Genomic DNA, 18031 nt, shown 5'->3' on the forward strand with positions numbered 1-18031 from the left:
GTCACTCCTGGGGGACCTTAAGGGGTGCCGGGGATCAAACCCAGGTCGGCCGCGAGCCAGGCAAATGGCCTCCCCCTGTGCCATCTCTCCGGCCCTGGACCAGCTGGCGTCACACTAGTCCAGCCAAGCGTGGTTCCAGGTGCTTGGGCCACAGGGATGGGGACAGGGTGGCTGGTCCAGCATCTGGCCTTGGCCCCACCGCCCAGCCCCCAGGCAGGGCAGGTGAGGGGTTCCAGGCGTGTGTGAGCACCCCAAATCCCAGCTACATGGCCCCGCTCTCCCAAGCAGCCCCCACCGGGCAGATACACAACAGTTCACTCGGATTGTTCCCGAAACTCCTGTATTTCTCATGAGCTGGGGCCCGGCCACGGGCCTGCTGCGCGCTCAGCTTGTGGCTGTCCGGAACAGCCTGTGCCGGGTCCATCTGGGTCCACCCCAGCTTCCTTCCTCCGGAAGGCTGGGCCCCTGGCGATGGCCCCTCACAAGCCGCTGCGTGGGGCCCCTCGAGGGCCCAGGGGGGCTGTCCTTCCTGTCGAGCTGCAAGGGGCGAAGGTGGGTGGGGCTCAGGGAAACGGCCAGGCCCCGCACCCTCCTGACCCTGCCCTGCCCCGGTCCTCACCTGTGGCACCTAGTGGTCCTGCCTGGGTCCCACGCTGGGCTTCTGCGCCACGGGGGGTTTCCTGGAGGTGCCCCGTGGGGCGGCACTGGGCCTGCCGGCTTCCTCCTCCGGCGGCGCCCCGGCCCCGGCCAGCGCGTAGTGCTGCTTGCGGAGCTCCCCCAGCTTCATGCGCTCGGCCTCCAGGGTCTGCTCCAGTTCCAGGACCCGCACCTGCGCTCCGCACACATGCTCAGCAGGCCCCGCCCCACCAGCTGGCTCCGCCCCAAGCTCAGCCCGCCGCAGCCCCGCCCCGCCAGCTAGCCCCGCCCCCAGGCTCAGCCCCGCCCCACCCGCTCGGCCCGGTCCAGGCCCCGGCCCCCCACCCTGGGCACTCACCTGGGTCTCCATCTCTTGCTTCTTCAGCTTGATGAGGGACAGGCCCGAGAAGTCCATGGCGTCTGCGGCGGCAGAGGGAGGCGGGGAGAGAGTGAGAGAGGGTGGGCGTGTGCCCGTGTGCCCGGCCCAGCCCAGGCTGCCCCAGCCCCCGACCGACCTCGGTCCTCGATCTGCTCCTGGCCCGACTTGGTGGAGGCCACCACGCCCGCGGCCCGCTCGTTCACGGCCCGGGAGCACTCCTGCAGGCGGCTCAGGTGTGCGCTCTGCTTGTCGGCCTTCACCTGCGGAGCGCGGGCGGGTCAGGCCGGGCGGCGGGCGGCGGGCGGGCGGGGGCGGGCCCGCCCCGCTCACCTTGGAGGCGGCCACCAGCTGGGCCGTGCTGGCCGCGATCTCGTGCGAGCACACGATGAGCTCCTCGTACTTGCCCGTGTGCAGCACCACCCTGTCCGCGGACTCCCTGCGGGCGAGCGGGCGGGCCGGCGGGGCCTGGGTCTCGGCCCCCGCGGCCCCCTCGTCCGCCCCCCGTGCCCAGGCCCGCGCCCCGGCCCCTGCTGCCCCCCACCTGGGGCGACATACACCAGCTGCGTGGCTCCCCAGCCCACGGCCTTGGCGGCGGAGATGAGCCCTTCGGTCCACCGGGAGTTTTTGGCGTAAAATTCCTGTTGCGTGGCTGCCCCCTAGTGGCGACAGGAGGCAGGGCGGGCGGCCCAATGTCATCCCCGACGTGCCCACTGCGGGGGCCAGGGCGCGTCTCTGGGCAGTGGGGTGTATCGGGTGTAGCCCGGCCAACTCCAGGTGCTGTGCGCAGCTGGGGGTCGGGGGGTGGGGGTAGTGTTCACACCACCGCACCCTGCGGACGTCGGATCCCGCCCGGCAGGGAAGGGCAGGGGGCAGCTCACCCGCCCGCTCTCCACGATTTCCTTCTGCAGGCTGGTGGACGTCATGACCAGCAGCCGGATGGCCTGCCGAGACCAAGCTGCATGTCACCCTTGGGTGGCGGCCGCCCGCTTGCCCACCCGGGCTGCCTGCCCGCTTGCCCGCTGCCCGCCCGCCTGCCCTGACCACTCGCCCACCTGCCCGCCCGCTCACCTTCATCAGGTCAGTGCAGGAGTTGAGGATCCTGAGGGAGAGTGGGCAGAGCTGTCAGGGCCAGGCCCCGGGCACAGCCCCTGGCAGGTGAGACCCCCGCGAGGTGCCCGCCCAGGAAGCGGCGCTCACCTCTCATTCACCTCCAGCTTCACCCCCGAGCTGGCGTGGCGCGCCTGGTTCATCATGTCCTGCACCAGGGGCAGCCGTGAGGGCCAGGGAGGGAGGGACACCAGTGCGGCCCCCCCCAGCAGCCCCACCCGGCGCTCACCTCGATCCTGCGGACAGCGTCCTCGATGGCCGCGGACGTGGCCGCCATCTCCTTGTCCACCACGGCCCCCAGCTCCTCCTGCCGCACGTCCAGACTCCGGGGCTTCAGCTCCTGCCAGGGAGGAGCGGGGGTCGGCTGGGCTGGGGGCCGGGGGCGGGGGGCGCAGGGAAGTGGGGCCCCGCACCTACCTGGCCCAGCTGCAGAAGGCCCCGCAGCGGTTCCCGCACCAGGCCGGGCTGGGCGTGCGCCAGCACGTGCGGGTCCTGCAGCTGCCGCGTGAGCTCCAGCGCGCGGGCACCACACTGCCGGCACGCGTCCACCAGGCCTGCGGGGAGAGCCAGGGGCCCCCACGGGTCACACGGGCCGCCTCCCCGCGCTGCCCGCACCCGCCCGCCGGGTGCCGCTTACGGTCGGCGGGGTCGGTGGGCGCCAGGTGCGCGGTGGCGCTGCCGTTGACGATGGCGTCTGCAGTCAGGTGGGAGAACTGGGCGAGGGCGGCCACCAGCGCGGAGGCATCTGTGGGGGATGCAGGGACTCAGGCGGCCGTGCAATGGGGGGGGGGGCGCGCGGCGCACCCAGCCCACGGGGTCCCCGAGCACGCGGGAACTCACCTGCCCGGGACTCCAGGTAACGGGCGTGGCCGCTCTCCACGCCACTCACGGCGTCCAGCGCCGCCTGCGCTCGGCTCACCAGGTAATCTGCGGTGGGAGGGCGCCGTGAGCCACGCCCCCGCCCGCCCCCGCCCGCCCCGGCCCACCCCAGGAGGGCCTACCTGGGGGGCTGGTGCAGCGCAGGTGCAGGGGGTCGTCCAGCTTGGCCACCGCATCCTGCAGGATGCGCTCGGCCTCCGCGGCCGTTTCCCGCAGCACCGCGAACTGCTCGTCCAGGAGCCGCTGCTGCAGGTCCCGCTCCTGGGTCTCCTGCACAGGGGAGAGGGGCGCTGGGGGCGGCCAGGCTGCGCTGGGGAGGGGCGGCGCTGGGGTGGGGGCGTCGCTGGGCAGGCGTCGCTGTCGTGGGCCGCGCGAGGAACCAGAAAGCGGCCATGGCATGGACAGTGCCCAGCGAGCACTAACGGTGCAGTAGCAGGGCAGGCGCGGGGCCGGGCGGGGCTGTGGGCAAGAGTCCTGGGCGCGCAGGCCACGCACAGCCCCGGGACACACACACCGCACGCACAGTTCACTGCACACACGGTCCTGGGACACGCACAGCAGCCCCCGCGGGGTCCGGGACGGCAGCTCGGGCGCACCTGGCGTGCCAGCCGGCCCTGCAGCTCGGCGCGCTCCTGGCTCAGCGCCGCCTCCTTCTCGCGCACCAGGCTCCGCGCCTCCTCCAGGTCGGCCTCCCGCTGCCGCGCCGCGCTGCTCAGCGCCTCCTTCTCTGCGCTCAGCGCGTCCAGCCGCGAGCTCAGCTCTGCCCCGCTCTGCGGACACGGGCCATGAGCCATGAGCCAGGGCGCCCCTCGCCCGCCCCCGGGCGCCCCGCCGCGTCCTCGCGGGGGTCCGGGCGGCCCCTACCTGTGCTGTGCGGCTGAGCTCCGCCTGTGCGTGCGCCAGCTCGCCAGTCTTGGCCTCCAGTGCCCGCTGCAGCTGCTCCAGCTGGTCACTCTGCTCCTCCAGCTGCAACAGGGCGGCAGGTCACTGGTGGGGCGGGGCGGGGTGGGGGGGGGACACGAGGGGCCCTGCACGCCGCGGACCCTCCCGCACCTTCATTTCGGACTCCCGCCGCGCCTGCTCCATCTGGAAGGCCAGCTGCTCCTTCACGCGCGCCACCTCCTCCTGGCTCTGCTGGGTCACCGTCAGCTGCTTGGCCGTGTCCGCGTTCTGGCGGGAGGGGACAGTTCCAGCGGCCGCCCCGCCTGGGCCGCCCCCGCCCTGCGCCCGCGCCCACCTTCCGGAGCAGCTCGGCGTGCGTGCGGATGAGCTCGCTGTGCTTCTCCTTCAGCTTCGTGTAGCGCAGCTCCGTGGCACTGGCCCGCTCTGCGGGGAGCCGGGAGTGAGGCGCGCAGGAAGGGGCGCGGGGCCGCCCCCCGCCCGGCCCCCCGCCTGCCGCGCGCGCGCACTCTCAGCCTCCTCCCGCAGGCCCTGGTGGCGCGCGCCCTCCTGCTGCGCCGCCCGCAGCTGGCCCAGCTCGTGCAGCAGCTGCTCGTTGTCCACCAGCGCCTTCTGCTTCTGCTTCCGCTGCTCCTCCAGCTCCGCCTCCAGCGCGTTCACCTGCCCCTTCAGCTGCCCGATGTACCGCTGGGCCTGCGGGCGGCACACACGTGGGCTCCCTGGCCCCGGGCACGCCCCGCCCCTCCCCCACGACCCCCTCACCTCCAGCTTGATTTTCTCCAGCTCAGCCCGCAGCGTCTCCACCTCCCTCTTCAGGGTCTCGATCTGCAGGTCCCTGGGGGCCGGACGGGGGGCAGGGGGAGGGGGGTGGGCTGAGGCCATGGCCCAGCATGGGCACAGATGGGCGGGGCCCCCACTCTCACCTGTCATCCTTCACTGTGCCATTGGGGGGTCCGAACGTCTGGTCAAACAGGTCCGCCACCACCTGCCGCACACAGCAGGGTGAGCCGGGCTCCCGGGCCAGTGACCCTCTCCCCCCAACCCCCGGCGAGGGTCCTCACCGCCGGCTCCCCGGCAGGGGGCCCCGTGCTGATCTCGATGAGGTTCTCGGGCTCCTCGTCCTCGGGCGCCTCCTCGGGGATCACCACCACCGGCTTGATGTGCTCGGCCAGAGCCGAGGCCCGCAGGAAGTTGGGGGGCGCCTGCGGGCAGAGCAGCGAGCTGTGGGCCGCGCCCGAGGCACGGCCGGCTCCGGGTAGGGTGGGGGCGGGCGGGCGGGTGGTACCTCCGGCAGCCGCGGGATCTGGATGAGCCGCTTGAAGTAGAGCATGTCCGAGGCCCTCCGGAAGAAGCTCCTGAGACTGCGGGACGAGCGGCCGTGGGGAGCTGGGCACCGCGCCCGGGCACCCGCACCACAGAGCCCCCCTCCCAGCCCGGGCACCTGCACAGCAGAGCCCCCCCGCCCGGGCACCCGCACCGCAGAGCCCCCCCCGCCCGGGCACCCGCCCCGCAGAGCATCCCCAGCCCGGGCACCCGCACAGCAGAGCCCCCCCAGCCCGGGCACCCGCATAGCAGAGCCCCCCCAGCCCAGGCACCCGCATAGCAGAGCCCCCCCAGCCCGGGCACCCGCACCGCAGAGCCCCCCCCAGCCCGGGCACCCGCCCCGCAGAGCCCCCCCCCCAGCCCGGCCGGCCGTACCTGTGGAACTGCTCGTGGAACCGGTCCCTGTGGCCCTGCAGCGTGTCCGCCGGGAGGCCTGTGGGGGTACAGGGCTGTCCGGTCCCGGGCTGCAGAGACCCCTCCTGCCCCCTGCAGCCCGGCCGTGCCCCCGCGCCCACTCACACGAGTGCAGCTGGAACAGCAGCTTGACCGTGTAGTGGTACAGGTGGCTGCAGTCCTGGATGACCTGGATCAGCGGCGCCAGCCGGCACTGGCCCGACGACATCTGTGACACCGCGATGGACGTGTTCAGCTGCCGGAACACTGCGGGGGCGGCGGGCAGGGTCAGGCCCCCCGGGCGCTGCGGCACAGGCCTCGGACCACCCACACCCACAGGTGAGGAAAGGCCAGCGGGGCAGCGAGCCCAGCTCTGCGGGGCCCGGGAGCCCGCTGGGGGACGGGCTGGGCCCGAGCAGGATGCACACACACACACACACACACACACACGAGCACACACACACAAACACATGAGTACCCCCCACCCCACCCCATACTCCTCGCCCAGGGAGGGCTCTGGGGCCCCTGCTGGCTGCACGGGAGGTCTGCAATGGGCCCCAGACTCCTGACCCTAGTCTGCCTGCCCAGCTAGGCTCCAGCTCCCGTCAGAGAGGCACGGGGCAGGGGCAGGGGCAGGGGCAGGGCAGGGGCAGGGGCAGGGGCAGGGGGAGCGCCCCCCCCGCCCGAAACTGCTGGGTGCAGCCCAAGCACAGGAACGAGAAGCCGGAGAGGAAAAGGGGCTGGTGACCAGGCTGTCCCGCCGGGCACGGGGCGGAGGGCAGCCTCGCCCGGCCCAGCCCTGGACGGCCATCACTGAATCCTGCCATCTGGGGATAGCCACACCCGACAGTGAGCAGGGGTCGCCCCTGGCGGAGCCCGGGGGCCACAGAGGGTCCCAGGCTGAATCCGGGTCAGGCGCCCTGCCAGCGGCCTGTGCCCGGCACTAACGACGTCATTTTAAGCTCACTTTCCTCGGGGAAAGCCCACACGTGGGGAGCCCTGGCTGGGATCTGAGCGGGTGCTGGGGGCACCATGCCAGCTGTGCCCGTGCAGACGGCCTAGTCGGGCGCTGAGGGCTCCAGCGATTCCTCGCCAGCGCCCGGCGCCCCCTGCTGGTGAAACACAGTCCTAACTTCTCCAGGGGGCTCTGGGACACCACCGGAAGGGGGGCCCACTGGGGCTTCCGCAGACCTGGGGCGAGTGGCCTTCTCCACGCGGCCCCACCCAGCCCGAGCATGGGGAGCTGTGTCCTGGGGGCAGGTGCCCCTGAGGCTCGGCTGCTGGCCCAGGGTGCAGTCTGGCCTTCCCAGCAGGGGGGGGGCGGGTTCCGCTGGGAGCCGCTGGCCGGCCCGCCCAGCCCGACGCCAGACCCAGGGGCGCCTGGAGGCAGCCCAGGTCCGCCCTGGCAAACTCCCGGTTTTCCCTTAAAAAGGCATTTGCCTCCTGTCCCCCACCGTGCTGAGTCACCCAGGAGGAACAATCAGCCCAGGCCGGAGGGGGCAGGAGAGCCTCCATGTGACTCAGTGACCTCGCAGAGGCCTGGCCCTCCCTCAGCCCGCAGAGGGCAGTAGAGTGGGCAGGGGGGAGGGGGCCGCAGAGCCCGGACGGGGCTCACCTGACTCGGAAAGCTTCAGCTCGGCGTCCATGTAGTCGAACATCTCCACAGTGAGCTGGAAGCTGCAGGACAGGGGCAGCGCTGAGCCAGGGGCAGGCGAGGGGCGGGGCTGGGCCAGGGGCAGGTGAGGGGCGGGGCAGGCGAGGGGCAGCGCTGGGCCAGGGGCAGGTGAGGGGTGGGGCTGGGCGGGGGGGGGGGCAGGCGAGGGGCGGGGCTGGGCCAGGGGCAGGCGAGGGGGGGCTGGGCCAGGGGCAGGCGAGGGGGGGGCTGGGCCAGGGGCAGGCGAGGGGGGGGCTGGGCCAGGGGCAGGCGAGGGGGGGGCTGGGCCAGGGGCAGGCGAGGCCCCTACTGTGGGCGCAGCAGTGAGGGGCCCCCGTCCACTCACATGTTGTTGACGTCAGTTCCCGCCGCCTTCTCCAGCACCTCATCCGTCACCTCCAGGCCCGCGGGAAACTGGGGGTGCTGCAGAGGACACCCCATGTCGGCCCCATCCCGTGTGTGCGGCCCCAAACCGAGAAAAAGGAAAGGCTGCGGGCCCCAACGGGCCGCGTCCACGGGAGAGGCCAGGCCCCAGCATCCACCTCGGGAGATGGGAGGGGTGGGGCCAGGCTGCCCCGGACCCACCTTGGTGTGGAAGGAGATCTTGGTAAGCAGCAGCTTGGTGTAGACGCTGACCAGCTGCCCGTAGCGGTCGTGCAGATGGGCCTGTGGACGGAGGGGCGCGTGTGGGGCAGCCCTGGCCGTGGGCGCCTGGCAGGGCAGCGCAGTGACTGCTTCCCTCCCAAGTGGACCCCAGCACCGGGCGGGCCATGGGCTGTGTCCCTGAGGTGGCCTTCAGGGTGGGCCCACGACAGCCCCGGGCACGTTCCGTGGAAATGAGGGACCCGGAGTGGCACCAGGCCCGGGCCCTGGGCTCCCCCCCACTCCAGCGAGAACCTTCTGGGGAGTGAAAAATGGTCCAGCTCCGAGATGCCAACACAGCCGGCTGGGGGCCCCGGCAGCGCCACAGCCCTCAGTGTAGGGGACCCAGGGCCCGGGGGCCGAGTGTTGGAGTGAAGCAGCCCCCACCCCGCGCCCACCCTGGCCTGCCCCACTCACCCACAGGTCCCCGATCTCCCGGATGTTGCTCCGGTACCGCTGGCAGTCCTGCAGCACCTGCCGGCAGGGAGACGAAGAGTCTAGAACCCTGGGGCCGGGGTCCCGAGAGGGGGGCCGGGGGACAGAAGACGGCGACTCACATTGGGGTGCCCGTCCCGAAGGACCTTGTGGAGCACGTGGCAGAACTTCCAGCTGAGGACGGAGCTGCTGGGGAGCGGCAGGCCGATGGCGTAGGCCCAGAAGGTGAAGGCGCCCTTCTCATGGTGCGTGCCCAGGATGATGCCCACGCGCGTCAAGGCCAACGCAGGGTCAGAACAGGCGGGGGGCAGCAGGCGCCCGGGGAGGGGTGAGGGTCCACGCCCAAGGTCCACAACTGGGGCCACACGCGCAACTAGGGGCCAAGGACCTGGGGAGGAGGGGCGGGGCTCCGGGAGGGGGCGGGGCCGGGACTCCCTGGAGGGGCGGGGCCGGGACTCTGGAAGGGGCGGGGCCGGGACTCGGAGGGGGCGGGGCTCTTGGAGGGGAGGGGCCGAGAATCCGGGAGGGGCGGGGCTCTGGGGGCGGGGCGGCGGCAAGGATACGCCGGGCGTGCTTCTCCTTCACCGGACCCTCCTGCGTGTTGATGGCCTTGCTGATGCTGATGGCCTGTGGGGTGCGGGCACTGGTCAGAGCCCACAGGGGAAGGGCCCCCCCGCTCCCCCTGCTTGGCCCAAGCAGAGGAGCCGGGCCCCCCGGGCCCCTCCGACCTGGGCCGCGGCCGTCCCCTCACAGCGCGGGCCCCAAGGAGGCTCCTGGGGAACAGGACGAGGTTGGCGCCCCACACTGTCCGGGACGGGCCCCCTGACCTAGCCGTGGCCACCGCACGGGCGGGCAGCAGCGTCCCACTCGCCCTGGGCAAGGCCCTCTCCTGCTACCACCTACTGAGTCCATCTCCTCCCTGAGCGCACTGCCTCCTCTTCCAAGAAGTCCTCCAGGGAGGGGCGACCCCTCAGAGGCAGCCCGACCCCACTCACCCGGGAACTAGCCAGGCCTCCTCTGCACAGGATTTGATTTACTTTGCTGCAAGTGGCAGTCAGGGGTGACTCCCGGCCTGGTGCTCGGGGGGTCAGTCCCAGTGGTGGGGGACCGTGCAGAGCTGGCGCTGCCATCTGGGCCTCCCGCGGGCTCAGCCCGGTGTCGAGGTTCCCTGCACCCAGGGCCACCACCGCGGCAGGGCCGGCACGGGCACCCGCCTGGCACAGACGAGGGAGGGGGCCCAGGGAGCTCTGAGTCCCGCGGAGGGGCGGCCGCTGCCCCCCGACCCACGTGTGTGAGGCCGCGGCCAGCTGTGTGGACACCTGAGCTGGTGCTCCCGCTGCCAGCTGGCTGGGCTGGCCCAGAAGATTCCGGGCACGAGCAGGGCCGCAGCGACACGTGAGCAGCCCGGGGAAGCCGGAGACGCCGGGGCGGGCAGGGCCGGGCAGCGGTGGACACGCCCCAAAGGAGTGGGCTGGTGGCGCCCAGACGGGAGGGTGGGGAGGCGGGCGACTCTTCCTGGGGTCACTGTCCAGCGGCCCAGCCCAGCCCAGCGCTCTGTGCCGTGTCCCTGGCAACTCAGCGCTTCCCTGAGAGGTCAGACCTGCCCGAGCCCGGAGTGCTCGGGACACGGCCCCACATCACAGCTCCCAGAGGCACCTACAGAGCCTCCCCGCAGGCCTTCACCGCCCCCCAGGCCTGGCCCGGGACAGGGCCTGGGCATCCCTGCATGAGGGGCCAGAGGTCAGGGGGTCGCTCATGGGCCCCTCTATGCCGAGGGGGCTGCAGCTGCCGGTTTGTTGCTGCTTGTCTTCTGTGACTCCAGTGATGGGAGCACGGGCCAGGCGGTGCCTGGGCGGTCACCCGGACACGGCCAGGGTCAGCTGGAGGGCCGCAGAGGGCCCGTGCTCCCCGAGGGCAGCGCTGGAGGAGTGGGAGGGCGGCCGCAGGGGTGCGGAGGGCAGGGGGCAAGGCCGGGGACCCCACACCAGAAGTGACTGGAGAGCACAGGGGCTGACCCCAGCTCTGGCCCCATCAATCCCTGTCACCACACGTGACCCCTGAGCACAGAGCCAGGAGTCAGCACTGAGCACTGTTGGGTGTGGCCCCAAACCTCAAAACAAACAAAACCCAGGTGCCGGTGGGGGCTGGGTGCTGCCTAAAACTCCGTGGGGAGCTTGTCTCCCCTCCTCCTTGGCCCACGGGGCCACCACAGGGCACACGCCAGGGACATGCTAGACCACGACAGCGACAGCTGGGGACCCTCCATTCTTGCGGCTGGGCTGTGGCCTCCCACCAGCCCTTACCTGCACTCGCACCGACCACACGGACCCACAAGAACCCTACACAGACCCCACCTGGACCCAAACAGACCCCACCTGGACCCAAACAGACCCCACACAGACCCTAATGGACCCCACACAGACCCTACACAGACCCCACCTGGACCCCACTCGGACACGCATGGACCCACATGGACCCAAACAGACCCACAAAGACCCGACATGGACCCAAACAGACCCCACAGATCCTACACAGACCCTTATGGACCCCACACGGACACGCGTGGACCCACACGGACCCTGCACCTTCCTGGCTCATGCCAGCAACATGGAGTCTGTTTGTGTGGGGAGGCTCTGTCCCCGGGAGCCAACCGTCTGGTGACAGCAGATCTGACCCCCTTCCACATGGCCCCGCAGACCCCAGAGCCTGCCCCTGGGGTCTTTCTGATGGAACAGCCCCCAGACTGTCATCTGCAAGGCAGGACGGTTGCCACATACTCACTCCCACTTCCCCACACTCACACTCGCTCACTCCTGCTCACACACACTCACACTCGCTCATTCAGCCCTGCTCACACTCACACTCGCTTCACAGTCCTGCTCACACACACTCACACTGGCTCGCTCAGCCCTGTCACACACACATACACCCCCTCACACACACTCGCTCACACTCACACTCGCTCTCACTCCTGCTCACACTCACACTCACTCACACCCCTGCTCACTCACACACCCCTACTCACACTCACTCACACCCCTGCTCACACTCACACACTCCTGCTCACACACTCACTCGCTCACTCAGCCCTGCTCACACTCACACACTCACACACCGCTGCTCACGCACACTCGCAGTCATCCATGCTCACACTACTCACTCACAACCCTGCTCACACACACTCAGCTCAGGCAGGTCCCTCCGCTGTCCCCAGCTCTCAGCCGAGAGGCGCCTTCTCGGGGTCCTTCCAGTCCACGGTCAGCGCCACCTGCTCCCTGGCACCACCCACCGAGTCCCACTTCCCACGGCCCCTGCGGGGCCCAGCCCCGTGCCTGGCACCCGCCGGCCGCTCCTGGTGAGCGGGGAAGCATGTTCTCGGGCGGACAAAAGCCCTTTCACCCGGGGCACGGGCGGCCGGGCGCGAGCGCCTCTCCGACTAATAATTTACCCACGAGAGCGAAACGGCCCGGGCGACTGGAAACAATTTCTTTTTTAAAACCAACTCTGCGACGAGTCGGACTGAAGCCTCCTTGTGGGACGGGCGGCCCCACGGCAGCGCTGGGCAGGGACAGAACTGCCCCGCGTGCCACAGAGGCGCATTCACGGCCGCTGCGGGACGGACACAGGACGCCTGTGGCCGCGGGCGCCCGTCACATGCGAGGGGCAGCAGGAAGTCAGCGGCGCTTTCATGCCGGCCCCCGGCCAGGGCTGTTCAATGGGCCCAGTGTTCGGGGACGCCCCGGCCACCGCCTCCCCCACTCGCGGCCCGTCCCGGGACTGTCAGGGCGGCTGGGAAGATGCCGACCCTCCCCTGCCCTGACGTCACCCAGACCTGTCTGTCCCGCACGCCGGGGCCTGAGTCACCGGCTGGCAGCCTGGACCGACAGGCCGAGAAGTGGCCGTGCAGGAGGAGTGACCAGCCCCGAGTGGCAGCATCAGGGCCCAGCACGCAGGAAACCGCGGCGGCGGCCCTGGCAGCACCCCCTCCCCGGGGACCCCTCCCCGGGGCTCGGCGACACATGGGGACACTGTCCTGGGCCGGGGCTGGGGGCCAAGCGCAGGACACGGCTGATATCCGAGTCCCCCAGGGATGAGGGGGCGCGGGGGGGGGCGCACTGCTCCCCCCGCGGCAGGCGGGCAGCACCCAGGGCCGGCTCAGGTTCCCCAGCCGGGCGCCCTGTGGCCCCGCCAAGCCGGCCTGGCCCCGGCTCCCGAGTTTCCACTTGGAGCAGCCGTGAGTCTCATTCACCAGGGCCAGCCGGGGTGGCCACTGCGGCCAAGCAGGCCACCTGCGGGCGTACCCACTCCCCAGGCGGCCCTCCCCAAAGCCGTCCCCGGGGGCCGGGGTGAGCGGAGGCGCCTGCTGGGGTGAGGCCTTCCAGGAACGGGGAGGCCCAGGCCCAGCTGGCCCTCCGCACGCAGCAGACACAGAAGCGGGGGGGGGGGGGGAGGAAAGGGGGTCGCACCTGGGCAGCAAGCACGCCCGCCCCGTACCCCCACGCCCGCCAGGAGCCTGCGCCGCCCCACCACGGCAACCCCCCCGGCAGAGAAACCAGGACTCTGGGGGGCCCGAGGAACGAGCCCCTCCCGCCCCAGCCCGTCCTCACGGTGAGTGTGGGCGACCACGCCCCCCCATCTCCTGCTGGGCGCAGGTCATCCCCGTGCAGGGCGGCCTGGGGTCCCATCCAGGCTCCCCCTTTGGCCGGGGAAGGGCAAGAGCTGGGGGTCCGGGGCAGGGCCCAGGGCGGCCCCCAGGGGCTTCTCCGGAGCTGGCGAGGGGCGTGTCGCGGCCAGCTCCGTGGCCCAGAAAGAGGCCTGGGACGGGATGCAGCGTCCTTGTGGCCTAACGGGGACACTGAGGCGGCTCTGAGTGGGTGATGGGCAGGGGACGAGCTGCCCGCAGCACAGGGGCGTCCGGCGGGATCAGGGACAGACTCCAAACACCTGTGTGGGCTCCTCGCCCCTCTGCCCCCAATAATGGCATGAAAAAATGGGGGGCTAGGCCAGCCCCTCGGGTGTCCTGGTGTGCTGGGGGTGGGGCCTGAGCCTCCTCCTGAGCTCCTGGACCCCTCACTGCCCCCGCCCCTCGGCTGGGCTCCCAGCTGGGCTCGGGCCTCACCCCCACCCGTGCAGCAGCCCCCAGCGGGGCCTGGGGCCGTGTGGGTGCCACACACAGTGGGGTGCAGGCCAGCAAACACCCCCAGCCACCCCAGCCCCTCGACTGCCGGGGTGTGCGACGCCTCTGTCCAGCGTGCAAAGTCCTGATCTCGGCCCCCTCCCCCGCCCAGCCGAGGTGCCCGGGGGTCAGAAGTCCAGCGGGGAGGGAGCCAGAACCGGCTTTGATCCCCAGTGGCACCACACATGTCCCCCGAGCACTGCCCGGGGCGAGCCCAGGCACCAAGCTGGAAAGCCTGGGGCACGGGGAGGGGGGGCGGGGGCCTCACCCTCGGCCGGGCAGGCCCGTGGTGGGACTGGGCCCGCTGGGCCTCAGACCACGGCCCTACTCTACAGCCAGCTGACGGGTGTCTCCCTCACGAGCAGAGACACGCCGGTGCAGGCGGGCGTCACCCAGTGACCTCCCAGCAGCTCTCGGTGCCTCTGGGCCGCTGGACGGGGAGGACAAGGCGGCTGACGCAGGACCCGAGTGGCCCTGCAGACAGGTGTCAGTGCAGGTCTGCCCCTCGCCAAAGTGACCAGGAGGCAGGACCACTCTGCCACCTTAACTTACAAAATGAGGTTTGGGGACCGGAGCGACAGCACAGCGGGGCGAGTTTGCCTCGACCACAACTGAGCTGGGTTCATCCCGGGACCCTATATGCACCCCAAGGCGCCGGGAGTGACCCACGAGTGCGGAGCCAGGAGTAAGCCCTGAGACCACCAGGTGTGGCCCCAAAAACAATTTATCCTTTGTTTTGTTTTTTTTGGATCACACCTGGTGATGCTCAGGTGTTACTCCTGGCGGTGCTCGGGGGACCACAGAGGATGCTGGGGATCAAGCCCGGGTCAGCAGCGTGCAAGGCAAACGCCCTACCTGCCCCATTAAAAACAAAATTTAGGGGCCGGAGCGATAGTACAGCGGGTAGGGCGTTTGCCTTGCACGCAGCCGACCCGGGTTCGATCCCCGGCATCCCATATGGTCCCCCAAGCACCGCCAGGAGTAATTCCTGAGTGCAAAGCCAGGAGTAACCCCTGAGCATCGCTGGGTGTGACCCAAAAAAAGCCAAATAAATAAATATAAATAAATAAAAACAAAATTTAGGAGGCTGGAAAATAGTACAGCGGGGAGGGCGTTTGCCTTGCACGCGGCCAACCCGGGTTCGATTCCCAGCATCCCATATGGTCCCCTGAGCACCGCCAGGGGTAATTCCTGAGTGCAGAGCCAGGAGCAACCCCTGTGCATTGCCAGGTGTGACCCAAAAAGCAAAAGCAAAAGAAAAAAGAAATGTAAAAAGGGAAGCGGGGCTGGAGCCGGAGAGAAGTGCAGGCTTTGCACGCAGATGGCCTGGGTTTGAGGCCCAGCACTGCACGGTCCCCTGAGCACTGCTAGGTGTGACCCAAAAACTAAGTAATAAAAAATAAAGGATGGAAAGTCGCAGAAGGCACAGAGCAGCGTTCTGGCCCCGCCACCCTTATCTGGGCATGAATAAACACAGCAGAGGGCCCCCACTCTGGGGGAGTCAGGAAGTGGGGCTGCCCCTCTGCCTGGGGAAGGGACTTTTCAAAACAAAGTGCGGCCTGTCTCGAAAGCTAGTGTGGGAGCGTTTCTCTTCCTCCTGACCCAGGGGTGCGGGGCGGGGGGTGCTGGCAGGCCCCCCGGGAGTCACTCTAAGCCAGCCACGAGGCGCTGTGTGAGGACTCGCCTCTGCCCACACACGGCCCACTCCCGTGGCCTGGCCATCAGCTCTCGGGGCATTTCGGGAGCGGCCTAATAAAATATTCAACAAGCGCAAAGTCTCATTCCTGCTCCCCCCCCCCCGCCCCCCAGACGTCACTGCAAAGACCAGCATACGGGCTCAGCCCGGAAGGGCCCTGACACGATGAGTCCTGCGGAGACTGAAGCATTAGAAAGTAATTCATCCAAAATTAATTCCGTGCCAGAGAAAAACAATCAGCAAAGCCGAAGCACCTTGTCTGCCAAACCAGTCACTGAACTCGAGTCCTACGTCAGAGACTTTTTTTCTCTTCAGCCCTCAAAACAGCTGTCCTTGGTTTACAATAGTTAAAAGGTGAGGTCAGGGCTGGAGAGGTGTATGTCCAGCAGGAGGGCGCTGGCCTCGCTGGCAGCTGACCCGGGTTTGATCCCCTGCATTCCACGCGGTCCCCCGAGCCCCGCCAGGAGTAACCCATCATCAGGTGTGGCCCAAAAACCAAAACAATTTTTAAGATCAACAAACTTGACCCTTAACTCCATCTCCTCGGGGCTGGAAGGACGGAGGGGAGGGCTTCTGCCTTGCACACTGTGCCCTGTGCCCCAGATGGTCGCCTGAGCCCAGGCGTGATCCCTGAGGCGCAGCCGGGAGGAAGCCCTGCACACGAGGGGCGACCAAATACACCAACTCCACCTCTTCTTTAAACCTCAAGGCAAGGCAACTAAGCTAGCTTCTGACAGCACCCGGGGCTCTCCCTGCCAGATCCATTCTTCTCCCCGTCCCTCTGCAGGTCGCCTGCACACTTATGCATTAATGACTTTCAATTAAATGCCACATTCTTTTATTATTATTATTATTTTTTACCATGGGCTACGGGGGCCGATGACGTTCATCGCCGGAATTTAATTTGCGGCCGGGTTGGCCCGGGCACTTGGTTTTCACCCAGCCTCGGTGCCCGAGGTTTTATGTTTTGTTTTCGTTGTTAGTCACGGGCACCAAGGTCAGGCGGCCCCCCTGCATCTCGCTCCTCGGTCCAAAATGAAAGCGGCTGTGGCCGGCGCGCCGGAGCCCGACCCCAGGGTCCCGCCCGGTCCTGCCGGGCGCGCGGGCGGCCGGCGGCTAATAAGGGGGTGTGCGCCCGCGGGACGTGGGCCGCGCCGGGCCGACGGGTCTGGCCACATACGCGAAACTTTTCTCCCGGCGCATCGGGAGGGACGGCGGGAGGGCAGGAAACGGGCGTTTCCTCCGGGAAGTGCCCAGCGTCGCCTCCCCGGGCCGGGCACTTCCCCGCGGGCCGCCGCCGGGCGCGGCCGCGCGCACCTGGGCCCGCGCGCACCTGGGCCACCTGCGCGCCCGCGCCGTGCCCGCGGCCGCTCCCCGGCCCCGCGGACACCCGCCCCGGACGCCGCGCGCTTCCGGTTCACCTGCGCGCAGGGCGGCTGGGGCCGGGGCGGGGACCCTGCGCGCGCCCGCGGCCCCGCGCGCCCCCGAGACCCCGCGCGCGCCCCAGACCCCGCGCGCCCTCGAGACCCCCGCGCGCCCCGAATCCCCGCGCGCCCCCGAGCGCCCCGCGCCCCCCGCGCGCCCCGAAACCTGAGCCCCCCGCGCCTCGCGCGCCCCCGAGCCCCCCGCGCCCTGAGACCCCGCGCCCCCGGCCCGCGCCCCCCGCGGAGCCGGCCCGCGCCGGGCAGGAGCGCTCGCGGCCGGGCCCCCGGAGAGCCGCCCCCCGCGCCGCCCGCGACCCCGCCGCTCGCCTGCGTCTTGTCGAACTGCTCGCGCTCGGCCTCCAGGCTGTGGCCCGGCCTGCGGCTCAGCACCCGCGCCGGCACGTTCTTGATGCTGTTCATCCTGCCGCTGCGCCCCGGCCGGCCGCGCCGCCCGCGCCTAGGCACCCCGAGGCCGCGCAGCGCCCCGCGCCGCGCCGGGGGAGGGGCCGGGGCGGGGCCCGCCGAGACCACGCCCCCGGGCGGCCCGCGCCCGCCCCGCCCCCGAGCGGGCACCCGCCGGCGCTTCCCTCCCCGCAGCGCTCCTGCCCCGGGGCCCTCAACCCGCTCTCTAGGCCGCCGAGCACTTACAAGATTTTTTTTTTCACCCCAGAAAATGTTCTTAGTCCTGTCTATACCGGGCCAGCATCTGATTTATTGTCGGACACTCGTTCTCAATGCACGCCCCCATCACTGAAAGCCCTAGGCTTACTGTTACTGTCACTGTCATCGATTTGCTCCAGCGGGCACCAGGAACGTCTCCATCGTGAGACTTGTTACTGTTTTCGCATATCGAACACGCCACGGGTAGCTTGCCAGGCTCTGCCAGGCGGGTGGGATACTCTCGGTAGCTTGCCGGGCTCTCCGAGAGGGACGGAGGAATTGAACCCAGGTCAGCCGCGTGCAAGGCAAACGCCCTACCCGCTGTGCTATCATGGCTCCTGCCCTCAGCAATCTTACATGAGCTTATATCAGAACACGCAGGACCCAGCCTGCCCTGCTGAAGCAGCTCTGCCCGACTGCTTCCCTGCATGCGCCGGGCGGGCACCCGCCTGCAGGCTGCACCCCTGCGCAGAGCTGGGCCTTCAGGCCTGTGGCAGATGCACAGAGGGCGGGGCATGGCGTGCACGACCCACTGATTTTTATTACTGGTCACAGATGGGAGTAATAAAAAAATCACGTTCTCCCACGTGTGCATTCCCCAGTGGCTTTATGGGAGTGCCACTCATGCCCTCCGAGGATGAGAGCTCTCCCAGGAGGGGCTGAGGACTCCCCCAGAGCGCCCGCCTTCCACACAGGGGCCTGGATTCATCCCTACATCACCTGTGAT

General features: G+C 69.8%; 1 protein-coding gene across 1 annotated transcript; it reads right to left on the reverse strand.

Annotated features, from left to right (window-relative positions):
- Positions 1-323: 323 nt before the first annotated feature.
- Positions 324-17137, reverse strand: HIP1R (huntingtin interacting protein 1 related). Its single transcript, XM_055147470.1, has 32 exons — positions 16972-17137; positions 8911-8975; positions 8471-8612; positions 8331-8387; positions 7857-7937; positions 7618-7694; positions 7233-7294; positions 5744-5884; positions 5600-5657; positions 5187-5262; positions 4963-5103; positions 4825-4886; positions 4664-4736; positions 4411-4594; positions 4239-4327; positions 4055-4171; positions 3866-3967; positions 3598-3771; positions 3124-3271; positions 2963-3049; positions 2760-2867; positions 2540-2676; positions 2352-2462; positions 2213-2271; positions 2084-2114; positions 1894-1956; positions 1571-1671; positions 1346-1451; positions 1152-1275; positions 995-1056; positions 620-829; positions 324-537 (listed from the first exon to the last, which is right to left on the reverse strand). The coding sequence occupies exons 1-31, from the start codon at positions 17062-17064 to the stop codon at positions 629-631; spliced, it is 3132 nt and encodes a 1043-aa protein (XP_055003445.1). The 5' UTR covers positions 17065-17137; the 3' UTR covers positions 324-537; positions 620-628.
- Between the last annotated feature and the right edge of the window lie 894 nt (positions 17138-18031).

This window comes from Sorex araneus, chromosome 9, assembly GCF_027595985.1.
Source record: "Sorex araneus isolate mSorAra2 chromosome 9, mSorAra2.pri, whole genome shotgun sequence".
Classification (NCBI taxonomy): Eukaryota; Metazoa; Chordata; class Mammalia; order Eulipotyphla; family Soricidae; genus Sorex; species Sorex araneus.